Genomic DNA, 27,699 nt, shown 5'->3' on the forward strand with positions numbered 1-27,699 from the left:
GTTTATTTATTTATTCCCCTTGCTTCATGCTATCCTGAAGCTGAGACTTGATGTCTTTCAAGGTGGGTTAGGCAATTACTTTTCCTTGTTTGACCAAACCACAGTGAAGTGGGCTCTGGGAACTTTGGAAGACATCAATATGGAGGAGCTAGAGAAAAGGTACAGAAGTGCAGCCTGTGTCCACTTATAGGCATCAAATTGAAAATGTGCATGTATGTGCAAAGTGGTATGTAAATAAATGAACAAAATATGTATACATATATTTTTTTACCTCTTGAGTTTTACCCCATAATGCAGTTTCCATGAGCCATAAAAAGAAGATAAAAATGGTAAAGACTGGTACCTGGTGTAGAGGTATATTGATCTGCTTAAGGAGAGCTTTCACTGCCATCTGGAGCTCGTAGAAGAACAATTGCACAGGGCAGTCAGAAGTATGATCCACACTTTCCATAGATTCAGAGCCAGAAAGCTTTTGGACCAATTCCCACTCCTCTCTGTATGTTGAGTCAAGTTAAAATTAGAAATATTACAAAAGTTCAGAACACAGCTCAGAACATTTTTACTGCATATGTCCAGAACCTGAATAACCAATTTTTGGTGGTTTAAAACTTGATGCAATTCTTGAAATTTGAACTTTTTTGCCACCCAAATGGAGTTTTAAATGAACTCTTTCTAATTTAAGCTTATTTCACCTATCAAACCACATACACCTCAGAACAGCAGGTCTGATTTGTAATGAATCAGTCTTTGAGATTAGAGCTTTGAAATATTTTGTAATAATTTCCTGTCTTCATTTTTCTTTTCCTGAAGATTCCCCTGTAAGTTCTAAGACCCTACATTTTACCACAGGGGCATCTGCTGGTTAATTCAGCAGTTGGGTAACCACAGGACTCTGGTCCAACTCAGGCAAGAAACCACATGGCACGTTTCATCCCTGGCCTGTTGTGATCGTGGGTACTATTTTGGTTTCCTTCCCCTTCCAAAAGCTTGAGAATCACAAACAGGAACAGCAGACAATTCCAATAAAAGGAACCAGGGGACACACATCACTGCTTCCATCCTCCTTTCAAACCAGTCATCTGTGTCTTTATTCTGCATGCTCTACAATCCTTCCTAGTGAACTTTTCCAAATGTCCTGCAGAAGGGAAGGGAAAAGAATGGTGGTGGGAGGAAAGCACATCTGGTTTGTCCCCCAAAAGCTGCTCTTTGAAAGGATCTTGAAAAGATCAAGGTAAAAGCCTCTTGGGCAACATTGTTTCCACAGGTATTTTAGCACAAATCTCTAAACACATTCAGTTGGCACATTTTCTAACTCTGCATGGAGCAGCAATGTGTTCTCAGGAGCAGGCTAGAGAGGAAAGGAAAGCCCTCCTGTTTTGGGTTGGAAAGAGAGGAGGTGCTAACATATGTTCCCACCCTCGTGAAAATCCTCTGAGGGCTCTCCCTGATGGGTTATACTCACTGGGGCTCCGAGCTATGAGCCAGAAAATGAAATTGATTGTGACATGAGCTTTTCATCAGAATATACTCTCTTTTAACCAGCTACCCTCTTAGAAAAGTTTCTGTTTTCATGATATCAGTTTCATTTCAATTCCCACACTGGAAAAGACTATGGAAAAATCTACCCTTTGTCTCAATAAGAGGGAAAAAAAAAAAAGAAAATTAAATCCTGCTTCAATCTGGGCATACTGTTGGCCTCACAAATAATTGAAATCTTTGAAAACCTGCTTGGGAACTATATCTTTTCTTCCGCCACTGATACTGAACTACATGAGGGGTTCTGAGTAGCACAAAATCTAAAGGACCACATTGCTAAAATATTATCTGTAATCAAATTAGAAAATAAATTACCAGGAAGAATACCATGAAACATCTACCACTAATCAGTTTAGTCTTTAAGGATGAGGGAGATGGAACTGGCAGAGGGAAGGCTACTGGAGTCTTTTGTAAAAATGAAACTTGGATCCTTGGCAAAGGGAAATTAGTTGGTGCAACCACTAAAAGATAGAGTCTAAACCTTTAAGGCACAAATCTAGAAAATGGATGAAAGTAACCATTGCAAAATCAACCCACAAATGAGCCTCTTGGGAAGGACGGAGATAACTAATGCTGATTGTAGAAGTGGCCACCAGATGGCAGACTTAAGTCTAGGTGTAGTTGGTAAGTGGAAGAGAATATGGCAGCTAGTGAGTTCTCTGAAGAGACCGTCGTCATCGTCATCTCCTACATTGTCACCAAGTAGTACTTAATAAACATCGTGAGATACTCTCGTTAAAAAGTTCTTCTCACTTTAGTGACCAAATTTTACATGACCAAATTAGAGTCTCCTTTGGTTAAGCAAATCTGTAGGTGCAGCTAGAGCCTGAGGATCTAAATTGTACACTGAAGCTTGACAAACTCTTTTTCAAGTTCTTTTTCTTTTCTTGTCTGTTCTTTCTTTTCCTTTTGTTTTTGTGTTGAACACAGTTCAGTTCATTTTAGTAGACCTTCAGAGGTGTACTAGAGGGCTAGCGGTAAAGCTGAGTCAGTTTACCAAGACTGGGCAACGTTTTCCAAAGTTAACGGTAATTCACCATAATGCCAAATCATAGAGCAATTTCCAGAAGGTCAGGCCTTGTTACTTCTTTTCTTCCCTAGAGAACCGTAAAGACTGTAGGAAACACACAAAGTCCTTAGGCCAGGGCGTTGGGGTGGGGGGAGTGAGGGTAGGGAGGGTCCTTTAAGGTTAAGGGGAGACCAGTTACTCTACTAGAACCCGTTTACACAAGTGACTTTTTTATATGTGACTTTTTAGGTTGTGGAGAAAAGATACTGGAAATAGCAGTGCTGAAAGAAAAGGGCATCTCTTCATTAACCTGAATGTCAGTGGTTGCACAGAGGAAAGTGAAAGGATAGTGTCCCCTTTAAATGCGCCCACTCCTTCCAGCAATCAATACTACAAGCCCTCCTTATCCTAACGTTAAAACCCGAGCTATGCCTTTGCCCCAATGTGCTGGCCCCTGAGGACGTCTCATCGTAGAAACTTCACTCAGAAGTAACATTTCAGTTTCCTTCTGGCACATCAAACCCATCACGTAGCCATTGTTTCATCATGAGGAAAATCTAAACTCCTCACAACTTACTTGGAAACGTTATTGTTCTCTCGGATCTTCACATGGCAGAGAATGTTAGGCAACTTTTGGGTAACAAGAACTTTGATTTGATCCACAGAGCTACATAGCTTTAGGTAACCCAGATATAATCCAGGAGAGAGACGCTGATGACTCCTTTTGTGATAGGAGAGAATATCCTGTAGGATGAAAAACAAAACAAAAAACACATTAAAAGGCAATCTCTTTTCATTTCTTAGGTACACCATGTCACGAATTAAAGGAGCTGTAGCTAAGTAATTAGTGAGAAACCTTGGATACCACCATGAATGTTGAGAATGTGTTGGTGGTACAGCCAGTCTTACCTTCAGGAGAATTAGCCTCCAAGTCAGGTACTCAGCCTTTAATATATTCTGCATGCTTATTTTCCTCAGATTTCTGTTCCACGAATAGGTGTGTGGGTTGTGATTGGGAATGGTCTGGTTGGTGGTGGAGGCAGATAGATACTAAAGAAAAGTAGAATTCATAATTTCTGTCCTTGAAGGGTTTATTGTTTAGCTGGGGGAAAACAAACTGCAAGTGTAAAAACTGACAAAGCAGTATAGGAAGCCTCATTATTTCAGGATAATTGGTGTCAGGAAAAGGATCAACATTTTATAGTAAGTAGAAAAAAAGGATTTGATTGTTATCTTGAAAAATCAAACAAGCAATAGCAATAGATTTATTTATCTTATTAACATTCGAGTTATAATCACTAATTCTGAGAATGAAGAGAGAATCAAGTATTGACTCTTGGGTTAACATTTTAGACTAAATTGTATGATAGACGAAATGCTGTTCCTCATGTTTGACTTTCACAATGTGATCATGAAGAGGATAATTTTTGCAAGAGTATTTGAAGCCTCCATATATTTTTTTCCGTTGCATTAAACAAATTTGATATTCAGGTCATTCTCTTATAAAATCCTTGTTCATTGTGTGGTCTTCAGTTGTCAACTGGCCTACCATTGCTGGATTCTCAATTGTCAGTAACTTTGCATGTGATTTGATTAGTCTCCATGTCATCCTCATCAGCTTCACAAAATTCTGTATCTTTTACAAGATTTAAAAGTTTACCTTGTAGTAGATTTGCATGGAATTTGCATTGTATTGTCACATCACAATATTCCATAGGCAGCGGAGACTGAATAAAGGTGGTGCAATAGGAAGTGCCAGCCTAGTTAAGCACAGAGGGGTGTTTGAGTGGAGTTTTGTTTTCTATGTGGTCAGTTTTCTAGTGAACTTTTAAGGTTGTGACTTTTGCTTCTCTAGATGACTGCAGGAACTCAGGTAATAAATACTTGGTAATACAGACACTCCCTCTCCTGTATATCAGTAGGTAAGACTTTTTATACATTTGGGCCGTGTAGGGGTGAAACAGAGTAGGAGTGATGACTCAGGAAACTGATTATAGGGGAAGGATTTCTATAGGCCACAGTTTAGCCTAGTTTTCAAAGGGGGTAAAAAAGAGGGAATCAACTCTACCACTAAATGTAGGGAAGGCAAAAGAGAAGAGAAAAAAACAAGTTTAAACTTACATAGAATTCAGTATGGAACAGAAAGGTATGAGGTCTTCCTTGACAGTATACTCTGAAGAAATGACCCCTCCTCTGTAGAATTAACCATCTGTAACATCTAACATATGCTATTGTGTATTGTCTCCTTTGTCCTGTCCTTATCAAACATATTGAGTTCCAGGTACTATAGGAGAAACATTGGGGTTTCAGGTGAACCTTATATGATCCCTGCTTTTGACGAGGTCAAGAAAGACAGATGAGTAAAGGAATGATCACAATATACCGAAACCAGTTTATAATAGAGGCAATGTCGGCATACAGAGGAAGGAGTACTTAACTTATATTTTTCTTCTTTTATGTTCTTTTCTTGAACTAGACTATGAAATTAATGGCAGGGCGTTTTTTTTTTTGTTTTTTTTTTCCAATTGCTTTGTCTCCTTAGTGCCCAGTACTGTTTCTATATATAATAAGTTTGCAACATGTGGAAATCAGGCCTTGTCCCTAAAACAGAATGTATGAGAATAGCAGAAGAGGGACAAAATAAGAATGGTCACAATTGGAAGGAAGACATAACTAGCATGTATAAGAAAGCAAAGACTAAATAAGTTTTAAGATATTTGGCAAAGAAATAGACTAGAAAAATTTGACTTCACGATTAAGGAGGAGGGAATCCTTATTAATATAAGGAGATTGATAAGGCTGAATGTTTTCATCTTGTCTCTTCAGAACAGACTGCAGATAATTAGTTGACTAGAGGAAGTTCAGTCAAGGTGAAATTTTGAGAAATGAACAGGTAATCAAAGAGAGAGAAACAGTTAATGAGAGAAGGAAAAATGCAAGTATTTAATCAGCAGAATTTGACGATATGCACCCTAGGGGTGCTTGCTGTACAAGCAGATGTGGCCACAAACCCACAGATCATTATTTTTGAGAAGTGATGGAGAACTGGAAAAGTCCCTAAAGGCTGGAAAAGGGCAAATATGCCTATCTCTGAAACAGGAAGGGGAGAAACACAGAATGACGCTAGTAATTAAAGACCACCAACTTATAGATCTTTGGGAAAAATGAGAACAAACCATCATTCAATCAATTTGCAGTCACCTAGGAAACCCTGAGACACTAAATAGGAGTCAACATGGTTTTGTGATGGGCAGATCATACAGACAACTTTAATTCCTAATAGCAAAAGAACAAGATCCATAGACCAGGGAGTTGTCTCCAGTATGATCTGTTTCACTAGATAATCTGGGAAAAGTATCAGCAGAATCTTGACCGCATGACTTTAATAAGCTGAATATCAGGGTTGAAGATTTGTGGATGATGGGGATAGTATGGGAATAGTAGGACATATTGAGCGATGGCCCAGTAGAGACTGGTCCTGAGAGCCAGTCGGTTCATCATGTTTATTGATGTTCCAGACAAAGAAATGAAGAATGTGTGTATCAAATTTGTGGGTCCCAAATTTGGTGTGGTTTTGATTTTCTGGAAAATAGTAATAAAGCTCTGAATGACCTTATGCATTGGAAAAATAAGCCTATCGTAATTAGGGTTGAAACGTAATAAGAAAATGTGCTTGTAAAGACCCAAACCCAAGAGTACAAATATAGAATGGGTATGAGTATAAGAAAAAACATGTGGGGGTCAGAACTGACCACAAATAGAATGTGAGTTAGGAACATACTGTGGTTATGTAAAAAACAACACCATTCTGGGATGGAGTCATTCACTCTTCCATTCAATTTTTTTAAAGACTATTACTGAGCATCTACTATGTGTTTTCCTGCCTTTACATAGTCATTTAGCCTTCATTAGTCAGAATGTTTTTGGAGCCTGAGAAATGCATGGGAAGAGAAAGAAGCTGTCCTATTCACATAATCTGAGGTACATTAGAAAGGCCCCCTAAGCCAAATCAAATGCCTGTGGGTTTATATATTGCCTGATTTGACCTCTAACCTGCATTTCCAGTCTCTACTTCCACTGCAGTCCTCTTGTGTCCCTTATCTCCAGCCAAAATGGATTGCTTTTTCCTTCCTCATACATAGCCTAATCTCTCTTCTTTGATTCTTCGTTCGTTCATGAATTCACTCATCCTACCAGCTTTTATCGAGCACTTACTGCGTATCAGGCATTATGCTGGGATGTTAGTGACATCAAGATGAATAGGACATGATCCTTCTTTTCATGGAACTCGTATTTCAGTTTGTGAGAGAGACATGTGAGCAAGTTGTTCTTAACCCAGTATGATAAAGGTTGTGTAAGGTCCATTGTGGACTCAAGGGAGGGTGGGATCTCCTTTTCCAGCTTTTACCTTAATTTTTTGTACCATGCCCTCTATTTAATTTAATTCTCTATTTAATTAATTCCGTCCTTCCTCCCTTCTTTCCTCTCTTCCTTTCTTCTTCCCTCCCCCTTTCCTTTCTTCTCCCTCCCCCCTGTCTTTCTCTCTTTCATTTTTTTCTCCACCTGGTAAACTTAACTTACCCTTCATGGCTCAGCCAAATGTCACCTCTTCTACGACGGCTTCCCTGATATTTCCAGGTAGAATTAATACTTGCTTTGTCTGTGTTTTCATAGTACACTGTTTGTGCTGCTAGCAGGTTCTGGTTTAATCCTGCCTTGTATTACCTTGATTTGTGTACAAGTCTGTCTCCCTCCCTTGACTGAACTTGAAAGGAAGGACCTTGAGTTATTCATTTGTTTTTCCTATAGCACCTAGAAGAGTTCCTGGCACCTAGCTGGTGCTGAAAAAATGTTTATTAACTATGAAGTGAGTGGCCCAGAGGTACTGGGGGTCTGGGGCTGAACCTTTGGGAGAGAATATGTTGTGTTGGTGCAGTGACCAGGAAGGGTATACCCTTCTTCTCTTCATTGATCAGATATCCTAAGAGCTTGTTAGAGGAACAATGTGTAGTTGCTTTTCCAATAACTACAGGGTTTTTGTTTTGTTGGATAGGGTATGGAAGCTGAATTGTCCAGGGTTAGCAGAGGTCATAAAATGGTGGCCTGTGGCCCAAGATTATATAGGCTGCCAAGAATGTAAATTTTCTGAATCATTTTCTAACTTTTAAAAATAAAGAGATTTTATCCCAAACTCTGGACTTTCAACTTCTCTTTAAAAATTGAAAAATATTTCAACATTGGGACCACTTTCTTCCACTGCAATTAGTTGAGGCTGAATAGGGCTGTTCTTTAGATGAGACAAGGGCTCTTCAGATTACTATAGTCTTTGTTACTTCCACTTTTTTTTATATTGACATATAACTCACATACCATAAAATTCACTCTTTTAAAGTGTGAAATTCAGTGGTTTTTACTATAGTCACAAGGCTGTGCAACTATCACCACTATCTAATTTCAGATTATTTTCAACATTCCAAAAAGAAAACTCCCATTCGTTAGCTGTCCTTCCCCAGTCCCTCCTCTTCCTGCCCCTGGAACCACTCATCTACTTTCTGTCTCTATGGCTTTGCCTGTGCTGGATATTTAATTGTGTAGCATTTTGTGTCTGGCTTTTTTCACTTAGCATAATGTTTTCATCCATATTAGCATGGATCAGTACTTCATTTATGGCTGAATAATATTCCATTATATGAATACATCACTTTTGTTTATCCATTCATCAGTTATTGGACATGTAGGTTGTTTCCACTCTTTGGCTACTGTGAATACTTCTGCCATGAACATTGGTGAACAAGTTTTGTGTGACCCCAATTGTTTCTTATATCCTGCCCAGTTGACTCATTTCCATTAATCTTCCTGATTCCAGTAGTTTTTGATCCCCACGTTAGGGGTTCCTTGGAGGTAGAGAGAGCAGGAATGTGCAGGAGAAAGCAGAAAAGGGCAGAAGAGATAGTAGGTCTTGGGCACCTCAGGTGTAAGAAGAAGATGCTGGGTCCTTGTAGGTGACAAGAAATGCCTAAGGAGATCAAGGGAAGGAGAGCAGGGATGGGAGGGAGATGGAGGGCAAGCTTCACCACAGCTTCTCTAGGATCACACTTTTAAAAAGGATCTAGAGAAAAGGACGGGGAAGGTGTGTAAAGCAACATGGCAGAATGGGAAGGGCACCAGGCTAGGAGTCAGAAGACTTGTGTCTTAGTCCCACAGGCTGCTTTTTTGGTAATAGGACCTTGGTGAGTTACTTCCCTGAAATCCATAGCTTCATTTATGAATTGGACAGAAATTTCCCACTCAACCTCACTGGGTTTTCATGAGGATCAAATGATATAGATGTGACAAAGTGTTATAAACTTGAAAGTGTAGTACAAATGTGAGAGATTAATCTTCAGAGAAAACTTTACCTGGAGGTTTCTAGTTATTGAAGTGACCCCTGAAGATTATGGTCAGAGAAACTCAGCACCTGAGAGGGGCCTTTCTGTTGGAAACACAGTTGACCCTTGAACAACATGGGTTTGTACTGTGTGAGTCCACTTATACCTGGATTTCAATAAATATACAAAAATATATGTGTGGAATATTGTGTACACTTGTATTGTGCTAGACTTGTATTGAAGTGGATAACCTATCCTTACATAGGCAAAAGGTGAGTAGTATTTAATGTAAAATTAATAATGTTTTAGTTTTCTTACTGTTTTATAACTTTTCTTTCAGAGAATTACATTACCATACAGTATGCCTGTCTCTTGTAATTGGAGAAACTGCCTATCAGGCTGTCACCACAGGTAAGTGCTTTTTAAAAAAAGTAACAATGTTTCCAATACTGTATTACGAATGTGACTATAATACCGTATGCCATAAAAATTTTATGACCATTCATAAGCGTATATAGGCTAGGCTACTGTGAAGCAATTGTATCAGTTACGCTAGGCTACCATAAAGCAGTCATACTGCTGCTTCTTTATTATCAACGCATGAATTGTTATACCTCTAAATAAATATGAATTTCTTTTTCACATTATAATTTTGGGGCATCAAAAGTTATATTTGGATTTACTACTGGGGGGGTGGTGTCAGCACCCTTAACCCCCATGTTGTTTGTTCAAGGGTCAACTGTACCCTCATTGCCAGTTAGTTTGCTCAGGGGGATTCTAACTTGTCTGTAATAACTCTCTTTTCCTTCCCAGGCAAGTGTGGGAAGGATTTCTCTCTCCCTTCCAGATATATGAGAGTGGCTTGTTATGAAGGTCTGGGACTTGAGAGGGTCAGGAATTTGAGCGGGTTAGACCCTGGAGGTTCCCTGGGGCCCTAGAGGATTAGTGCATTAGTTATGGGCCCAGATTTTGTTAAAGCCCTTATCTGTTTTGAAAACTCCATTGTGGATCATTTAGTCTTTATACAATTTTTCTTTAGTTCTTACGAAAAGGTAGAAGAAGTAGTGAAATGACTGAGCCAGTACCTAGGGTCTCCTGGGAGAGTACAGATGAGAAGGAGATGGACTGGGTGTGCCCTGAGGGAGAGCCTAGCATTGGTTGGATTTTTCTGAGTGGAGAAATAATAAAAATAACTAACATTTATAGAGCACTCACTTTGTGCTACTCTTCTAATGCTTTATGTATTTAACTCATTTACTCTTCATTAGAACTCAGTGAAATAGGTTGTTTTGCAGAGAAGGAAATACAGGAGGTAAGAAATTAAGTAACTTGTTCTAGTCACATAACCAGAAAAGGTGGAGTCAGGAATCATACCCAGTCGGCCTGAGTCCAAAGTGGTGCCTCAGAATGTGGTGTGATGTAGCAGAAAGAAGCTCAGGCTTCCAATCAGAAGGCCTGGAGGTCATCATTCTTATGACCCTGAGAAAAAAGAGTGGTTTGTGGCCTGGAATTGTAGGAATTACCCAGCCTGCTTTGGTCAACCACCAAGACCTATCTCTATGTTGAATTGGTGGGGCTGCCTCCTGACATAATTAAATGTTAAGTCTAGGAGTAACTGAATACCGCCCTAATAGTTTTATTCCCCCATTTCCTCTCCAGTGTAAGACCTGTATGGGAAGGAGGGGAGAGAGAAAAAGTAGAAGGAGAAAAAAGGAGAGTAGGGGGTGGGTGGGAATGACATCAAGCAGGAATGTGCCAGTCAGCGGGGGTAAATTTTCCACTTGGATCTGTGTGGAAACCTGATCTTGCCTCTATTTTTGGTCTCCTTCTCTAACAACTTTTTGCCAGATTGGAATTTTTCTGCACCTGTAACACATTTTTAATGTAATAAGTCTAGGAGAAACCAGGTATTATATCATGCTGGGGCCTGTGCTGTGTTTCTAGGAGCAAAGGTAGCCCAGACTCCAATTTATCCCTATAGGGGATTAGTGTATTAGTCACCCTGTAAAAGCTCAATTTATTATGATTTTTTAAATGTTTCTTTTAGCACTTACTTATAAAAGGTGAAGAGGGGAACCACAAATGTGTCTGTGTTCCCTGCTCCCACCTACACACACACACACACACACACACACACCCTCACCCTCTATAAATTTCATATGAACCCAAATTCCATGAAATCAAATCCAGAGGTATTGGCTTTGACCAATTAGCTTACCTTTGCTACACTGGACTTTATCCTGGTCTGGGCCAGAGCAAGTAATAGAAAGGTGAGATTATTGTACTAGCCACCCCTCAGTGGGGAATGAAAGTACGTCAGCAGGCTGGTTACTTAGCTGTTTAGGGTGATCTGAGGGGTTACTGGGCCAAGGCTTGGGTTTGGCTTGTTTGTCTGAGATTGAGCCCTTTCTTCCCCATTACTCCAGATTGGCTGTCTTGTCGATATATGCCATTGGTTGTGTAGGCCTCAAGGTAGTTGTTTCTCCTAGCTTTGCCACCTAACTGGAGAGCTCTATAGGACTCATCCCCATCACTGGATTTAAAAGAAGGAAAAAGAAACAGCTCGAAGCCCATGTTTACATAAGAACATGTGAAGCTGTGTGGTGGCGTGGAGAGAGTGCTAGACTCAGGAGCACAAGATATAGGTTTGTATCCTAGCTCTGCCATCCAGATTAAGAGACTGGATCTCAGCTGCCTGATTTTTGAATTTTGGTGGCTATTTAGTTCTCAGGTGACTCATCTTTTATTTCATCTCCCATCCCTCACTCATTAAAATCCTAACTCCTGCCTCCAAATGTGATATAATATAGCAGAAAGAAGCCTGCTTCCAATCAGAAGATCTGAGTTCAACTTTCAGCTCTGTCATTTTCTAGCTGTGTGTCTAGGGGCAAATCCAAGTTTGGTCGGGCCTTAAGCTGATACAATTTTTTGTGCTTTTCTTAAGGAAAGTAATACAAAATTATGAGTGTGAAGTTTTTAGGGCCTTGGAAGGGACTTGTAGAAGTGACGAGCTGATTGATGCTTTTGAATCTTTCCTATGTGTGGAATACAAACAATGACATGCCTCCGGACCTCTTCATTCCATTACTGCATATGTAAATGGCTCTTGATACATTTCACTAGAGCCTCAATAAGTGTGTTTGGAATTTTTATTAGGAAAATTGAAAAGACTACATACCTGGATGGTTATCAGTAAAATGTCTAAGGCTGTTGGCTCCTCAGGTGTTGAGAGAGACTTCCTCTGGCTTTGCAGCTTTGAGATCTGCATCCATTTGCCATTAAAAAATGAATAGAGCATCTCCACCTCTCTGATGGTGACTATGAGGATGTTTCCATGCCGGTCTTTAATGGGTTCATAGTAAACTCTTCCCAAATTGTGTGTCCCAAGTAAATTCTAGAAACAAACAGATTTCTGGTAGCTTAGATGATGTGCAAACAAAGCAACATAACTGCAACGAAAGACACTGAATAATTATCTGATGTTTCTGAGAAGCTGTTTTTGGGTGGTTGTTGTTGAGCAGACTTAACCCTATAATAGAATATGTAGCATCATACAAATGTGCTTAACAGAAGCTCAAAGAGAATGTCTTCACCATAAGCCTGCAAAGATTATAGCAAGAGGCACAAAAATTATGTTTTTTAAAGCAAATTTAATATCTGTAAATATCTCTTACCCACATAGACACACCAGCACATAAACCTCAGTTACCAGCACTCGAAGAGAATCCCAGATGTTTTAAAGAAAAATGCCTGATATTTCAGGTATGCTACTTGTGGAGTTTTCAAGAGCTCTACAGTAAGCTGGTATGAAGTGGGCTTGTTTAAAATGAAGAAGTGAATTGACAACATAGCACATTGTCCAGGTCCCCACATGACTGCACATTCCCTTCAAGATACTTTAATTGGGAGATTGGCCTGGTTTGACTTATCTGCATTTCAGAGAGTTCTGTTTATTTAAAATTTTGTTAAAATTGTTTGTGAGCTAGGTCAACAAGGTAGACAATACTTTTAGAAAGGTAAGAAGAGAAGGATGCCACATTAAATGTGAAGGGGCCCAGGTAGATGTTATTAAAATAAGCAGTTTTACAAATATGCAAGGATTGAAGATTTCTAACTTAGAGCACTGGATGAATACGATAAAATACCCTTTTACTTTGAATATCTATAGCTTTTTAAAATAATTAATCATCTCAGAGCTCCTGGCTGTTATTTTTGTGAGCTCTCATAAGTGCTGACAAGATAACCTGTTAGCAGGAGTGCAAAACTAGAACTGGAATTTGTGAAAGTGATAAGGATGACCTAAAAATGAATGAGCCAGCTGATCAGTATTCACATTTACAAGAACAGTGGAATGTTCCTCATAGGTAGGGACTATGTCTTTTTTTTTCTTTTCTTAATTTGCAAGGACAGAACACATAAATAAGAAATTTCATACATAATATTGACATTATAAAAATTCATTTGGAAGGATTACTGTTTTTAGAAATGGCCTAACTACTCAGTCAGATTATCCCTTTCTAACAATTAACTTCTAAATCATAGAGAAGTAATTGGGTAAGGCTTTTAATCCAGCCCTGTGTAGTACTACAGTCTTATATAAAGCAGTTTGCTGCAAAGCAGTACTGGCCAATCAGAAATGGCATGCTGGTAAACTGGCCATCAAAAAAAAAAAAAAAAAAAAAGGCTTGATATATAATATGCCAATTTCTGTGGTGTAAATACTCCCACAGTACCCTGTTTCAAGCTACCAAAGGTTGTGACAACAGGCTTTGAAAATCTCTGAATACTTAACTGTTGGCTCTCCTAAGTGAGTACAAGTTGGCTCCAGCACATTACTGCTGTTAAGCCTTTAGTTATCCTGGTGTTGAGTTTCAGGTCTGGCTGCTGTTCATTAACACTTAGACTTCTAAAAAATGACTTACTCTTTCTGGCTCTGAGTTTCATCATCTAAAATTAAGAGTCCTTACAGCTCAGACATCCCTTATGCTAATCCTTACCTTATAGAATGATTGGTGGATTAAGTCAAGCAATGTATGAGAAAGTGTTTTGTAAACTTTCAAGCTTTATACAAGTAGGCAGGGTATGGGCTTTCTTTAGTGCTCCAACTGGAATTCCACCCTGGTTTATACTTACTCATTTTCAACACTCAGCCCAGGTTTCACCTTCTCTGGGAGGACTTTCTCAACTCTCACAGGTAGAACTTATCATCTCCTTTTTTGTCCCCTACTGCTTCATGTACCAACTTGTATCTTAGCATGACTTTGACTTTCCTGTGTATTGATGTACATGTCATGAAATCATGGTTTTTTTCATCTCTGTTTCTCTGGGTTCCTTGCACAGTGCCTGGTGCATAGTAATAGCTCAAGAAATTTTTGTTGACTGAAGTAACATCATTAGGACACTGGAAAATTTGATTTGCTTTGGATCATAGTGGGTGAGTGGACATTGAATGAGATGGTCATTTCATTTAGGCAGAGTTTATTATCAGTGATTCACTGTTAGTTTTGGATATGCTGACTAAACGAGAAGCACTAAAAGTCTTCCTGAAATTCTTTGTTGATAGCAAATTGGGTTGGATAGCTAGCTCTGGGAAGAGCCCAATTTAAAAGAGGAATATCTTTGTGAAAATAAGTTGCAACCACGTTCTAAGGGGGCAAATTTGGGGTTCTTTAGTGCCTAAAGGAAAAACATACCATGTTAATACTTGTCATGCTATGCAATCAAGATGAGGAGATCTGGGAACTCTGAGGATTCTACAAGGTAAAGAGAAGTAAAAGCCATCTGATGGCTCACAGGAATGCCTCTAGATTATAACCACAACAAACCGCAGGGCTGTCAGTAAGCCCTGGACAGATGCACAATACTTAGGGACTTTCATTCAGTTTGGGGTGACATGGGAAGTTGAAGGAGGTCTGGCGTAGAGATATGAAGGCCTGGAAAAGAAGAGTAAAATTTCGGGGAAACCTTCTCCCCCCCTTGAAAAATGAAAGAGACATAGTATTCATGAATTGTTACCTGGCTTTAGCTCACTAACACTTGTTTCTAAAAGCTGTAGAGGAGGAAGCTAAAAAAAATGGTACAAATGAACTTATTTACAAAACAGAAATAGAGTCACAGATGTAGAAAACAAACTTATGGTTAACCGGGGGGAAAGGGGAGGAGGGATAAATTGGGAGATTGGGATTGACACATACACACTACTATCTATAAGATAGATAACTAATAAGGACCTACTGTATAGCAACAGGGAACTCTACTCAGTACTCTATAATGACCTATATGGGAAAAGAATCTAAAAAAGAGGGGATAGATGTATATGTATAACTGATTCATTTTGCTGTACATCTGAAACTAACACAACATTGTAAATCAACTCTATTCCAATAAAAAATAAAATAAAAGTAAGAGTTTGCAGAAAAAAAATAAAATCTGTGGAGGAGGAAAGTTTAATATAACCCAATCTAGTTTCAGGTTATTCCTGCATTTTGAGGATAAGTAGTTCGGGTATCTCGCAGTGTAAGAGGAAGATACCCTTCTGCCTCTTGGGGCCTCTGCCATTTTCCTAAAAGTAGGAAAAACAGTGTGGGGTCCTGGCCACTTTAGGCTTTCTAATCTTATTATTAGTATTTTTTAATCCTAATGCTGGCAGATCCTTATCTCTCCTGCCTAGGTCATATTAATTCATACTTTACCTTCTTCCAAATAAAATGTAAGACCACGTCTCCTGGATAGACTCCAAATGATACAGAATAGACTTTTACCTTTTCTTTTCTAACTATAATGTATATAATTTGTTCTGTTTAAAATTTTTGTAAAATGAATGCACAATAAGGTGATGAAATATTGGAAAGAATACAGGCTTTGGAGTTATATAGATCAGGGTTTGTATCCAGACTCTGCTACTTCCTATCTGTGCAACCTTGGGCAAGTTATTTTCCCTTTCTAGGCCTCAGTTTTATCCTGTGTTAAATGAATATCAAAATAGTACTTTCTCATTATGGTGTGGTGAAGATAAAATGAGATATAGTTTGGAGAGCACTTAGCAAAATGCCTGGCACTTACTCTATTAGATAAATGTTGTTTCACGATTATTATTTATGATCATGTATTAAAGAACCTTCGTATGTATAAAAGAGATAACTAGCGAGAACCTACTGTATAGCTCAGGGAACTCTACTCAGTGCTCTGTGGTGACCTAAATGGGAAGGAAATCCAAAAAGAGGGGATATATGTATACGGATAGCTGGTTCACTTTGCTGTACAGTAGAAACTAACACAACATGGTAAAGCAACTATACTCTAATAAAAATTAATTTAATAAAAACCTCCCTATAGAGCAGAAACTGGAAAATAAGGCGCAGGATGCACAGTGGTTTGTATGCACTTGATGAAGGTAAGTCAGGGTGCCATGGAAACAGAGGAGAGGGAGAAAGATGGCAAGGAAGGCCTTTGTGTGCCATGATAAAATGTCTGCGCCACTCTTGAAAGAGTATGAGTCAGGGAATGACATGGTCAGCATCTTTTATTGGCTACTCTGGCAGGAGTGTGGAGAACAGGTTGGAGGGTGTTAAGACTGGAAGCAGGAGGATGACTTTGGAGGCTTTTGACATAACTGGAGTAATGAAGCAGTGGTAGTGATGCTGGAAAGGCGGGGAGAGTAAAATGAGATATACCGTAGGTAAAGCAATACGATTTATGTATGGCTGATGCCAATCAAGCTATTTAAGAATGCCTTTTAACTTTTCTCAGAACATTGTAAGACATGTTAGATTAGTAAAGAGACCTAAAATATTAAGTATAAATCTCCCCCAATTTATGTTTCTTCCTCTTCTGAAAAGTTTTTTCTGTGCCTTGTCACCCCCTGCCCTTCCCCCCCCCTCCAAAAAGAAAGAGTGGCTTCAGTATTTCTAGACGTTTTCATTCTAAAGGTCAGCAAGGAGTTTGGGCAATAGGTATTACAAAAAAAGATGAAAGTGACTCCTATTGTTTAGGCAGGTGGTGCTCTGACCTTTGATGGGCACTGAAAGGGGTAGCTCTTAAGTACTACGAGGCACTGGTCACTGTGCAGGGCTGGAGAGCTCTCCAGGTGGTAACTATGGTGTGAGGTACGTTTCTGTGATCTCTTTTCCCTTTGGTTAGATGGCGTACCCTCAAGTGTGATCTTAGGGGTACAGGGGTTGGACTGATAAATACATTTATTTATCCAGCCAGTACTTATGGATGCTCTGCCACATGCCACACATGGGGGATATAGTGGTAACCAAGGCAGATACATTCCCTGAGCTCAGGGACTCACAGTCCAGGTTGGTCAGTGACCAGATAACGATACAGATAATTAACTAATGGTATTGTGATCACCATTCTGAATGAAGAATGCAAGGTGCTATGTGAGTGATTCACTTAATTGGGAGATCAGAGAAAGGCTCCCTGAGGAAGTATAAAAATGAAGCTGAGATCTGAAGGATATGTAGGAATTAGTGAGACAAAGAAGTAGAAGAGGATTGTGAGCAGAGGAAACAGCATTTAAGCTAGCAGAGGAGACTGAGAAAGACAGGCCAGGAAGTTGGAAAAATCTGGAAAGTATGGAGTCATGGAAGCCAAGGGATGTGGCAGTTTAAAAAAGGAGAGCAGGACCAAGTGTATCAAATGCTGCTGAGATGTCAGCTGCAAAGAGGATTTAAAAGTGTCAGTTGGATATAGTGAAACTGAAGTCATTGGCAGGGATGGATCCAGGTTTTGTAGGGGCCTGTACCACACAATTTTGGGGTCCTCTTTAAGATAAAGAATACAAAATTATAAATATGAAAGTTAGGTATAAAAGTGAATTAAAAAAAAAAGTGAATATTTAGACTGAGAAAGAAAATCTCCCCCAATACTGGAGTATTTGGAATTTCTGATCCCCTTTCCCTCTTGGGTTTCTTTAGGCAGTTTATCACAAAGATGGTAACCCAACTTCCCCTCCCTGAGCACTGCACGACTCCCACACTCACGGGGTCATGCAAGTGAGGGGCCTTTCGGCTCAAGCTTTGCGAGCACCATCTGCCTCTGATTATTGGTGGCCTGAGAGAGCAGTTTGGTAGGCATATGGTCGCATAAGTCAGGGAAAGAGCTTAGAACTAAATGAGAAGTGAGGAAGTAAATGCAAAAGGAGAATGTTGGCCACCCTTTCAAGAAGTTTGGTTCTAAAGAAGAGAAGAGAGATTGGTAGCTGAAGGAGGGAGTGAAGAATTGAGATCCAGAGCACATGTGAGGGATGAGCCTTTGGTAGGAGGAATGAGGCTTTATCTGTTGGAATTGGGGGGGGGGAGGGAGGAAGAGAAAGTAGCATCAGTGCAAGGAGGCCTTTCAATTTGGCAGTGGAAAAAGAATTATTTCCCATTTATTTTCTTAACGAGTTATACAGTAAAGTGTCACCTGATGTGGGGATGGAGAATGTGGGGAAGGCGAAAGAGATGTGGTAGAATGGAGAAGGTTTTAAATAGTTGCCTCGTAATTTGGGAAAGTGAATTTAGTAGAGAAATGGAATGTGATCACAAGGTAACCTTACATGTGAGAATTGTAGTCATGAATTTAACATAAAACCAATCATACCTCACCCCCCCTTTTCAGTGATGCTTTTTCTGCAGCAGTGTGCAACTACTCTAGTGTAGACATGTTGGATTCATCCAGGCTTGGATTTTTTTCCAAATAGATAATATGGAGGGAGACAGTGGCCAGAAATTTAGAGGATTTTCAAGGGAGTGATTATGATGGGCTAAGTAATCTAAGCTAGACAAGGAGGAAAATGACCTCAGAAGGGGGCTGATGCATTATGAAAAGTGATGGGGGTCAGTACCTTGGGAGGCCAAATCCAAGAGCTGTTGCAATGGAAGTAATAGTTGAGTAGGGCACACTGACCATCATGGCTTCCCTCTAGCCCCTCAGTGTTTAACTGCAATGGCTTGTGACAGCCTAACCCTTCTCATGTTACTGACATCAGATGAAGGTGTTCTAGGAAGCCTCTAATAAACATAAAATAAAGAGCCCCATTTGAAATTCTAAAGTTGTTCTGTCTGTGATCTAAGCACGTCTGGGCTGTATGGTGGGCTAATGGGAGGGTCCATTAAGGACTCCTGGGAAAGAACTTTACTAAGGGACCAAGGAGCCTACTGGGAATGAAGTTTATCCTAAAGAAAGAGGTGTTCTTGAGGTATAGTGGCTTGATCCAGCTCAAGCTGGTCAGTGATGAAAGGAAGAGGCTCTTTGAATTCAGCACAGTCATCATGGCCCAGCTCCAAGAACTTCTTGAATTGAAGGAGAAGATTCTGTAATCAAGAGTGAGTTGAAATGGAGAGCATGGTTTTTTTAAATCTTACTGAGGACAAAAGGCAATATACCGCCTATGCAATGGAGTATAGAACAGGAGGTTTAAGGGTTACCTTTCAGAATTTATTATAATAGCAAGACAATAATTATGATTATTGCAAGGAGTCAAATTATTGCATGGGTCAAGAAATGAAATTTGTGTAATTGCAGGTGGGGGTGGAACTGTAGAAAATATTTTTGTTATTATGACTCTATTCTTATGCTTCGGCTGGTATGGCCTGGCCCAACACAGCTTATGTAGATTCCTGTTATGTGTATTTCTGGGGTTGATGTAACTGACAGCTTTGTAGGTAGATACCCATCACTGATCAAGGCTCATGATATCTTAAAGGCCCCAGTTCTATGTTGCAGATGTTTTTTTGTGCTAAGAGGCACACATTCAGATATCAAAACAGAACAAAAAACAATGAAAGGGAAACCCAGAAGAGACTGGATAGAATTCAATATCATTTCTAGGAGGGGCTCTGTAACCTACAAAGATTCTTGCAGGGCTTGGGGACCTGATCTGATTGGGTTAATAGTACAGAAGGATTAAATTCAGAATTAAAGGTAAGCTTTTAAGAAGTTTTTTTTTTTTTAAATTATCAAAAATGTATGCAAATGCCTTTGCATCATCGATGCCATAAGCATCAAGCCAAGAAACTCCTTAAAATATCTGGGGGTCTCTTTGTCTATCTCCGTATACTCATAGATGCGCAGGATGCCAGAGCATCAAGAGGTCTTCAAGGGAGCTAGTCAACCTCTTATTTTGCAAGTGATGAAACTCAGACCCAGAAAGGAGAAATGAGTTGACCGATTAACATCAAATCCAGAATTCAAGTCTCTTTACTCCTTGTTCACACCTAGACTCTTCAGGTTAGACCCCTGTTCCTCCTTCCAGGAGACTGCCAGAAGCACAGGTTCCCTACAAAGGCAGGTGTGCAGCTCTAACTGTCCAAGAAGACTTCATATATCCTTTCCGGGTAGGATTGGTAACGGAACTGCCGTGTTTCTCTAAAATTTCCTTGGAGGTCTGGGTTGAAACCTGGCCCCTCACCTGTAACTGGGCTGTTGCTGCAAGCATCTTCTGCCGAGTTTGTAGTACTGTGGATGAGGACATCGAGATAGGTGTGCTTTGCCTCAACCACCTTATATCTTCCCACATACAAGACAGCTGCAAAAGAAGTCACGAAGTCATATCATCGTCCAAGCCAGTACATGATTTAGGTTGTGGCATCAAAGCAACGTAGGGAGAAGGAAACCTGACCCTTGATGTTTGTTCTCCAGTCCATTTTCAGATGCATGCGAAACAACTTTTTGATCTCTGTCCAATTGGAAAAAGATCTGAATGTTAATGAAACCATCAGATTCACATTTTAGTCTTTGCCAAATGATCCCATAACTCAGAATAGTGGAGACACAATCTGACAGGATGGAAGCTTCTTTGCTTTGAAACTGTAGTGTAGATACTATTTTGGCATTCTTAACGACATAGGGCAAATCAGGGCTGAACGAGACCTTTGAGATAATTTACTCCCACCCCAACATTTTGATCACTGGAGACCCCTCAACCCCTCAACTAAAGTTTCAGAGATTTATGCACAGACTGTTGGTGCAAAGTGGGGAAGAATAAAATTAGAACTCAGGATACCTTTGTGAACCACAGAAAATCTTGTGCAATGGAACTGGTGTGAGAGTCATCTATTTCAGCAATCGGTATTTGATCTTCATTGGTGACTAACATATTGTCTTTGTAATAAAATATAACAGCTATGTAGAGTCCCCTAAAAAGAAAAAGCAAAATAAAAATTGTCCTCAATCATCTTCTCCTCCAAGCCTGGATCATGGAAAAAATATTTTTGGACATGATAAAAGATAATTTAAAATATACCTATGAGCATATTCTTAAATACCACAAATTTATTGGCTATCTTGTCCAAATTTTCAGAAGAAAAGTGAATTTTGTATTGTCTTAATAATAAAAAGAAGAAATCTCTATCAAGTTTCCACTCAGAACCAAAAGCAGCAGATTCCTGAGAAGCTAAGACTTCCTGGAAAAACTACATAGGACCCACCGTTTCAAGGTCTTCACAAACTTGTTTGACGAATGGAATAGGTGTTTCAGGCTCCTAGAGACTGACTGCTTGCGGCCCGTGGTTTGTAATTTTGAACTTTCTGGAACACAGAAAAAAAAATACAGTGTAAATTCCACTGGAAGAACACTCTCAGTGCCTTCTTCCCACCTTTTTGCCTTTCTGTCTCCTGTCCCTTCAGTGTCACTTATACTCAGTTTCATGTAGGGATTCAGCTCATTCATTCCGTCAAGATGCTTTTGTATCTTGAGATGCCAGTAGTTAATTAATGAACAGCTCCTCAAAACTGTTGGAAATGAGTAACATTTATAACTCCAGGTGAAGTCACTTAGGTGTTTTGTTTATATTCTCCTTATTTATTATGAGGTGGGATATGAAGAAACGAGATCATCTTTTGTCCCCAGCTCCCATTGCCTTTTAATAGTCACATACTTCTCAATGTTTGCAAAGCTCTTCTTGTTAGTCTGCATATTCCATTAAATTTTTTTTTCATTATAAAATTAAGATAGGCACATTGCAGGAGGTCTGGAGCATAGAAAAAAAGAACAAAATCCCACACATATCATCCTACCACGTTAGTAGAACCACTGCTAGCATTCTGGGGTAGTTTTTTTCCAGTGTGTATGTTGGCTTACAAAAATAGTTGTAGGCATAGGTATGATTATCCTTGTTATTCGGAAGAAGAAACTGAGACGGAGAGGTTAAGTGGATCGTCCAAGATAAAAAAGGCAGTACCCAGAAAAACAAGCATTTGTTCACTGAATAAATATTTATTGGTACACTACTATATGTTAGGTTCTATGGTTACAGTGATGAACAAATCATCCATTGCTTCTGTTTAGCTCTTTTATTTACAGCTGGAGCTCTCACTGATAAAAGTAGTAGATTTCCTGTAGCAGTCTTTGCAAACTGTGCTCCCTAGAGCTGAACTAGATGATCACTAATTTAATTCTCATCTTAAATATAATTAATGAAGGGAAGCTGAGGTTATTGGGGTCATCACCAAACTCCTGACAGACATGTTACTGCGGATGAGAACATGGTCCATATCACTGCTGTTAGACATGGAAACCTGGGCGGATGGCCCATGGCTGAGGCCCAGTGTGGCTCTGCCCATGATCCTATAGGAGCAGTTGGGAATGAGCTGATTGACACAAGCATTCATGCCAGCTTCAAGCTTGTGTTGGTAATGGTTATTCCTGGCAGAACAAAGCAAAAGCATTTTTTTCTAACTTGAACATGTATTTTGCTGGTTATATTCTACTTGAAAATAATGCTGCTGGGACTTCTGATTAAAGGCAGCATATTGAACTTATTTATCACATACTACTCTCTCCCAAAATCTTACTAAAAGCAGAGTAAAGAGATTTAAGAAAGAGGAAGTGACGTAAATCTGTCAAGACAAAGAGATGGGAAAGAGACAAAAGCACGTGAATTTTGGTAGCTAGAAAGCAGATGGACGGATGGATTTAGCAGACCTGAGAAAGCTGAGAAGTAACCTGAATCACCCATGGGCACCATATACTGCTGGAAGAGAGGTGAATGTGGAGCTGAAATCAGGGTGTTTTGTTGAAATTTGTTTAAAAAGTAGTTAGACTTCTAAATATCCTCTCCTACCCTTTCACCACTCTAGAAGAAAGCTAGTAGCATATTCTCTGGAAAGCATAAAAACAGAGATCTTTAGAGTTAAAGATATGGTGTATGGTTAAAAAATGGAGGGAGGGAGTGGTATGTACTCAAAACAGGTGGATTAAATGAAAGTTTCCATACAGAATATTTCCCCACTGGACTCTCGGAACAGTGGTACTCAAATTTATTTTCTCCAGGCAGAACACTGGAAGAAGCATCTCTGGAGACTCTGATTAGCGTAAGAGTACACCTAAAGATTCTGACTTTGGCTTTACTGCTTTCCTAAAGATAAGGCCATGCCAGATCACCCTACAGTGATCTGTATAAGTAAGGAGCCCTATCCACGTGCTCAGAGCTTCCCAACAGCTATTGAGTTCTCTTCTCTTAAATCTGAGTACACATCCAAGGATCACTAGGCAGTTTGAAAAGCACATGTAACAGAAAAAACACAGGCCAAAACCAAACAAAAGCAATTTAGAGGGGAGACCATGTTGAGAGAAGAAAACATAAATTGAAACAAAGCCTATCATTAATAGCCTGAGAGACAAGCAAAGACATTGCATCCTTGTAAAAAAGATAAAGGTCTGTAAGAGAAATATTCAGAGAACAATAGAGAACATTGGAAATTAAAAATATGTTATCAAAGTCTGAAAAACCAAATAGAAAATAAAATTGGGGAAATCTGCAAGAAAGTGGAGCAAAGAGACATGAGGATGGAAAGTAGGAGGGGGGGTGGAAAACCTAAAGGGCTAGTCCATGAGGTTCAGTATCTGAATAAGAGTTCTCATAGGAGAGAGCAGAGCAAAAGGAGGGGAAGAAATAATTAAAAAAATAATTTAAGAAAATACCCCCATACTTGAAGGCTATAAGTTTCTGTATTGAAAGAACTTGCCAAATGTGAGCACAACAGACAAAAATAGAGCCACATGAAGGTACATAACAGTGAAATTTTAGAATACTGAAGGTAAAAAGAAAACTTAAAACCTTCCAGGGCAGGAAAAAGTAGATTTCATATAAAACTTCTGGAATCGGAATGGTATCAGACTTTTCAGCACTGAAAGCTTGAAGGCAATGAAGCAACACCTTCAAAATATGAAGGAAAATTATTTCAGTTGGGAATACTATACTTATCTACTTCTATACTTATTCTTATTTATCCTAAATAAATATTAAATAGAATAAATACACCATAAGACACTTAATGTATCCAAAAATTAGCTCCCAAGTGTCCTGACAGGAAGCTACTAGAGGAAAGGCTCCCACCAATGGCAGACAAATCCCAGAAAAAGGAAGAGATGGTAAACAAAAAAGAAGAAATCCAGTATTGGAGAGTGGCAAGAAGAGTCCTCAACGTCGTGGTGAAAGGAGATCCTAGGGTGCCAGTAAGTAACAGACATAGAGGCAGCCAGTAACCAGGCTAGATTGGAGCAGGTCAGAGGGCTCTATGAGAGGTTTCTTTAAGAAGATGCCATTTGAAACAATACTTATGTATCTGATTGTATTGAAAGAAAATTGATAGAACTGGAGAATAGCTTGGGGATTAATTGGTTATAACCACATGGAAAAATAAAAAAACACATAAAAGTTGATTATTATCTACAGAGGAAACAAGTTATCCAGGAAAGGAAAATAATCATAAAATTTATATGATCATTATAATGTTAGCAATAAATACTGATCTTATTAAAATGACTATATTAGGAGAATGAGGGAGTAGGAATTACATGTACGTATAAGAGGGTGGAGGGATAAAAAAGAAATAATCATCTTCCTTAGTGAGATAATAACTATATATATAACATACAAATCATTTTAATGAAGGACCAATTCTACTTTGTATATTTTTTTAAAAATCAAGAATTAGCAATATAAGCCTGTTATTTAGAGATATGGAGAAAATATCAAAATAATTGAGCCTCTAGGGAATAGAAAATGGAGGATGGGAGAAATTGTTTTTTCGTTCATAATAAAGTTCTTCGTAGTGCCTTACTTATTTTAGGTAATTCAGGCCTCAGATGGCTGACAGGTTTATATAATCCTTGTCTGCATTTTACAGGTGAGCACAGTGAGGTATAGAGAAGCAGGCAACCTGCTTAAGGTCATGCAGATCTGTAAATGTCTAGCCTGTATTTGAACCCACATAATCTGGCTTCAGAGTATAGTCACATATAACTTAAATAAAAATGAAAACTGAACTAAAAAAATTAGACTAAAAAAAAGAGAAAAATGAGAAATGCTACTACCAGTTGGGAAAGGGGCCCATGAAAATGTTCAATATTTCAGGTCTCCTCCAGTTTGGGCACATGGTACAATACAATTGTACTTTTGGAGCTCTTGTGGTTGGGTTGGGGCCATGTGACCAGTTTTACCAATGAATTTTGAATGTAAATGATAAAGTCTTGTCCACATGACACCTTCAAGAGTCTCTTTTCCTTTTCCCATGGGTGCTGAAATATATTTCCAGAAAGAGGACCATGACAAGACAGAAGGACAGCCAGCCCTCAGGCAACCAGTGGTAGACCTATAGCATGTGGGAGAAATAAATATTTGGGGGGTCATGTGGCTACTGCAGCATGATATAACCTATCTTGACTGATACAAGGTCTAAACTCACTTTTCTCCTAAGAACCACTGTGGCTTCTATTCTGTCTCTGCTTAGTTCAGGGCTCTGGAGTAATGGTTAGTTTTCTGGACTCTGAATGAAGCAGATCTTTAGCTTTTAAGTGCTTGGAGCATAGAGAGCTTATGCTATTCATACTGGTATGTCTTGCACCTAACACATAGGAGACAGTGTTTCAATTAATGTTTGCCAGTTGAAAAACTGGATGATAATTGAAATTCACTCCTGTAGGGGACTGCTTTAGTGAACACAGCTGACTTCTTTATAATTCATTATGTATGTCAGGACATCAACCGTGTGGACAATAAAGGCCACTCAACATCTCCATTGAATTTCCGTCCCAGTACTAAAGATGCGAATTAGCTGTGGCCAGTTTTTTAGCCAAAAATAGAGGAATTAATGTGGGTTTTGGTATCTCCCATGCAGGGCTTTGGTAGGAGAAGGGATGTTTTATTATTAGTTCTGCATTTAGAATATGCTGTGTATCTATTGAGTACTCCAGGCTCATTACAATGGAGTCAGTGATTATACTTTAATTCTAGGACATATAAAATGCTGAGGATGGAGAGCATCTCATTCTTCATTTGGAAGAACAATGAAAAAAAAAAAGCTAGAGTTTGCAAAGTGCCTACTCATGCCAGATGAGTTTAATACATTATCTAATTTAATTCTTGTAACAATCCTGAAAGATACATATTATTATGCTTGTTTTTTTCTGATAGGGAAACTACGGCTCAGAGAAGTTAAATGTTTTTCTTAAGTACACACAGTAAGTGGGTGAACTGGGGTTTGAAATGATTGTTTTTTCTAATTATAAAATTTGTAAACCACGTAGTATCAATATAGTTTATTTTAAATAACAATTTTGTAGTTTTCTGTATGCAATACTTAATTATCCTTAATTTATCCTTTTAGATTTAGAGAGATTTATGTTGTATCATCTCGGAAGGTCATTTCTTTTATCCTGGCATATTATAGGTCAGTGTTCCCCAAAGTTTGTGGCTTGGAACACTAATTCTGTAAAAAATGTTTTACAGTGGCCAGGTAAGTTTGGAAAATGCTTGCTTAACCAAATTCAAAATTTCTTTTTATTAGAGTCTTTAATATTTTAATGTCTATTTTACATTTCCAAGAGAGGGATATATAATGTAACAATTTCCAAATATACTTGACTAGAGACCCTTTTTCAGCTGAGCGTCTTACAGAACCACTCTTATGTGGAATACACTTTGGGTACTGTTTAAATATACATTTCAATATAAAAATATTCCTCCCTTTTGGTAAGTTCTACCTTATGCCTTACTTAAATCTTTCTTGATACCGTGTGTATATTTACATCCCTGTGGGGTGAAAATAGGTACATGATAAAAGTTGGACGGAAACCATAGAAATAATTGGGCTGTCTAGACAATCATTTCTTGATTATTGGAATGTAATCCAGTAGTAATGGGGAGAACATCTAAATCCTCAGATAATATAAAAAATAATCCCTCATTCTCATGAGTAGTTTTAGCTTTCCCCCTCTGATAAAGACCAAACACAAAGTGGCTTATGAATTGCAGAGAATAATCTATCCAATTGCTTCATTATTTTAGCCTGCCATGCAGGAACTAATAGGCAGGGAAATGACGGAGAGGCACAAGAAGAGAAAGGAGCCTAGATAATGCCTGTCCTGGTTAAATGGGCCCTGGATAACTGAGAGCTGAGTGTACTTTGGTCGGTGTGGAATGTTGAAGGCCCTAGTCTGGGTAAAGTTTTCCTAGAGATCCGAGAATGAAATCCCACTTGGGTTTCTTTCTTAAGCCTCTTCCATGCATATTTACATCTCCTAATGAACCAACCACTCATTAGAACATTATTTTCTTGCAAACAGTTGCCCTCATTTCTAGCTATAGCCAACATTTCTGAAGGGCTCTGTTGTCATAGCTATACAGCAACTGGGAACAACTTTTTGCTAATGCTAAGTATGATTTCTTTATACCTAGTCAAAACTCATTTAGCATTTCTTAGTCTCAACCATAGATTATTAACCTAGCTGGTCCTGCAGTGCCCTGAATCTAGAGAGTACAATGCAGTTAGAGATGTGATGGGTGAAGGAGC

General features: G+C 39.0%; 1 protein-coding gene across 1 annotated transcript in view; it reads right to left on the reverse strand.

The window, feature by feature from the left end:
• ANKFN1 (ankyrin repeat and fibronectin type III domain containing 1) overlaps nucleotides 1–27,699 on the reverse strand; it is a 155,045-nt gene that overhangs the window by 32,904 nt on the left and 94,442 nt on the right. The window contains exons 9-14 of the mRNA XM_065897580.1: nucleotides 21,333–21,432; nucleotides 20,909–21,041; nucleotides 20,315–20,431; nucleotides 12,092–12,307; nucleotides 3,123–3,289; nucleotides 344–494 (exon numbers count right to left, since the gene is read on the reverse strand). Of these exons, the coding sequence (XP_065753652.1) occupies nucleotides 344–494; nucleotides 3,123–3,289; nucleotides 12,092–12,307; nucleotides 20,315–20,431; nucleotides 20,909–21,041; nucleotides 21,333–21,432 (884 nt within the window). The remainder of the gene's footprint in view (nucleotides 1–343; nucleotides 495–3,122; nucleotides 3,290–12,091; nucleotides 12,308–20,314; nucleotides 20,432–20,908; nucleotides 21,042–21,332; nucleotides 21,433–27,699) is intronic.

This window comes from Phocoena phocoena, chromosome 19, assembly GCF_963924675.1.
Source record: "Phocoena phocoena chromosome 19, mPhoPho1.1, whole genome shotgun sequence".
Lineage (NCBI taxonomy): Eukaryota > Metazoa > Chordata > Mammalia > Artiodactyla > Phocoenidae > Phocoena > Phocoena phocoena.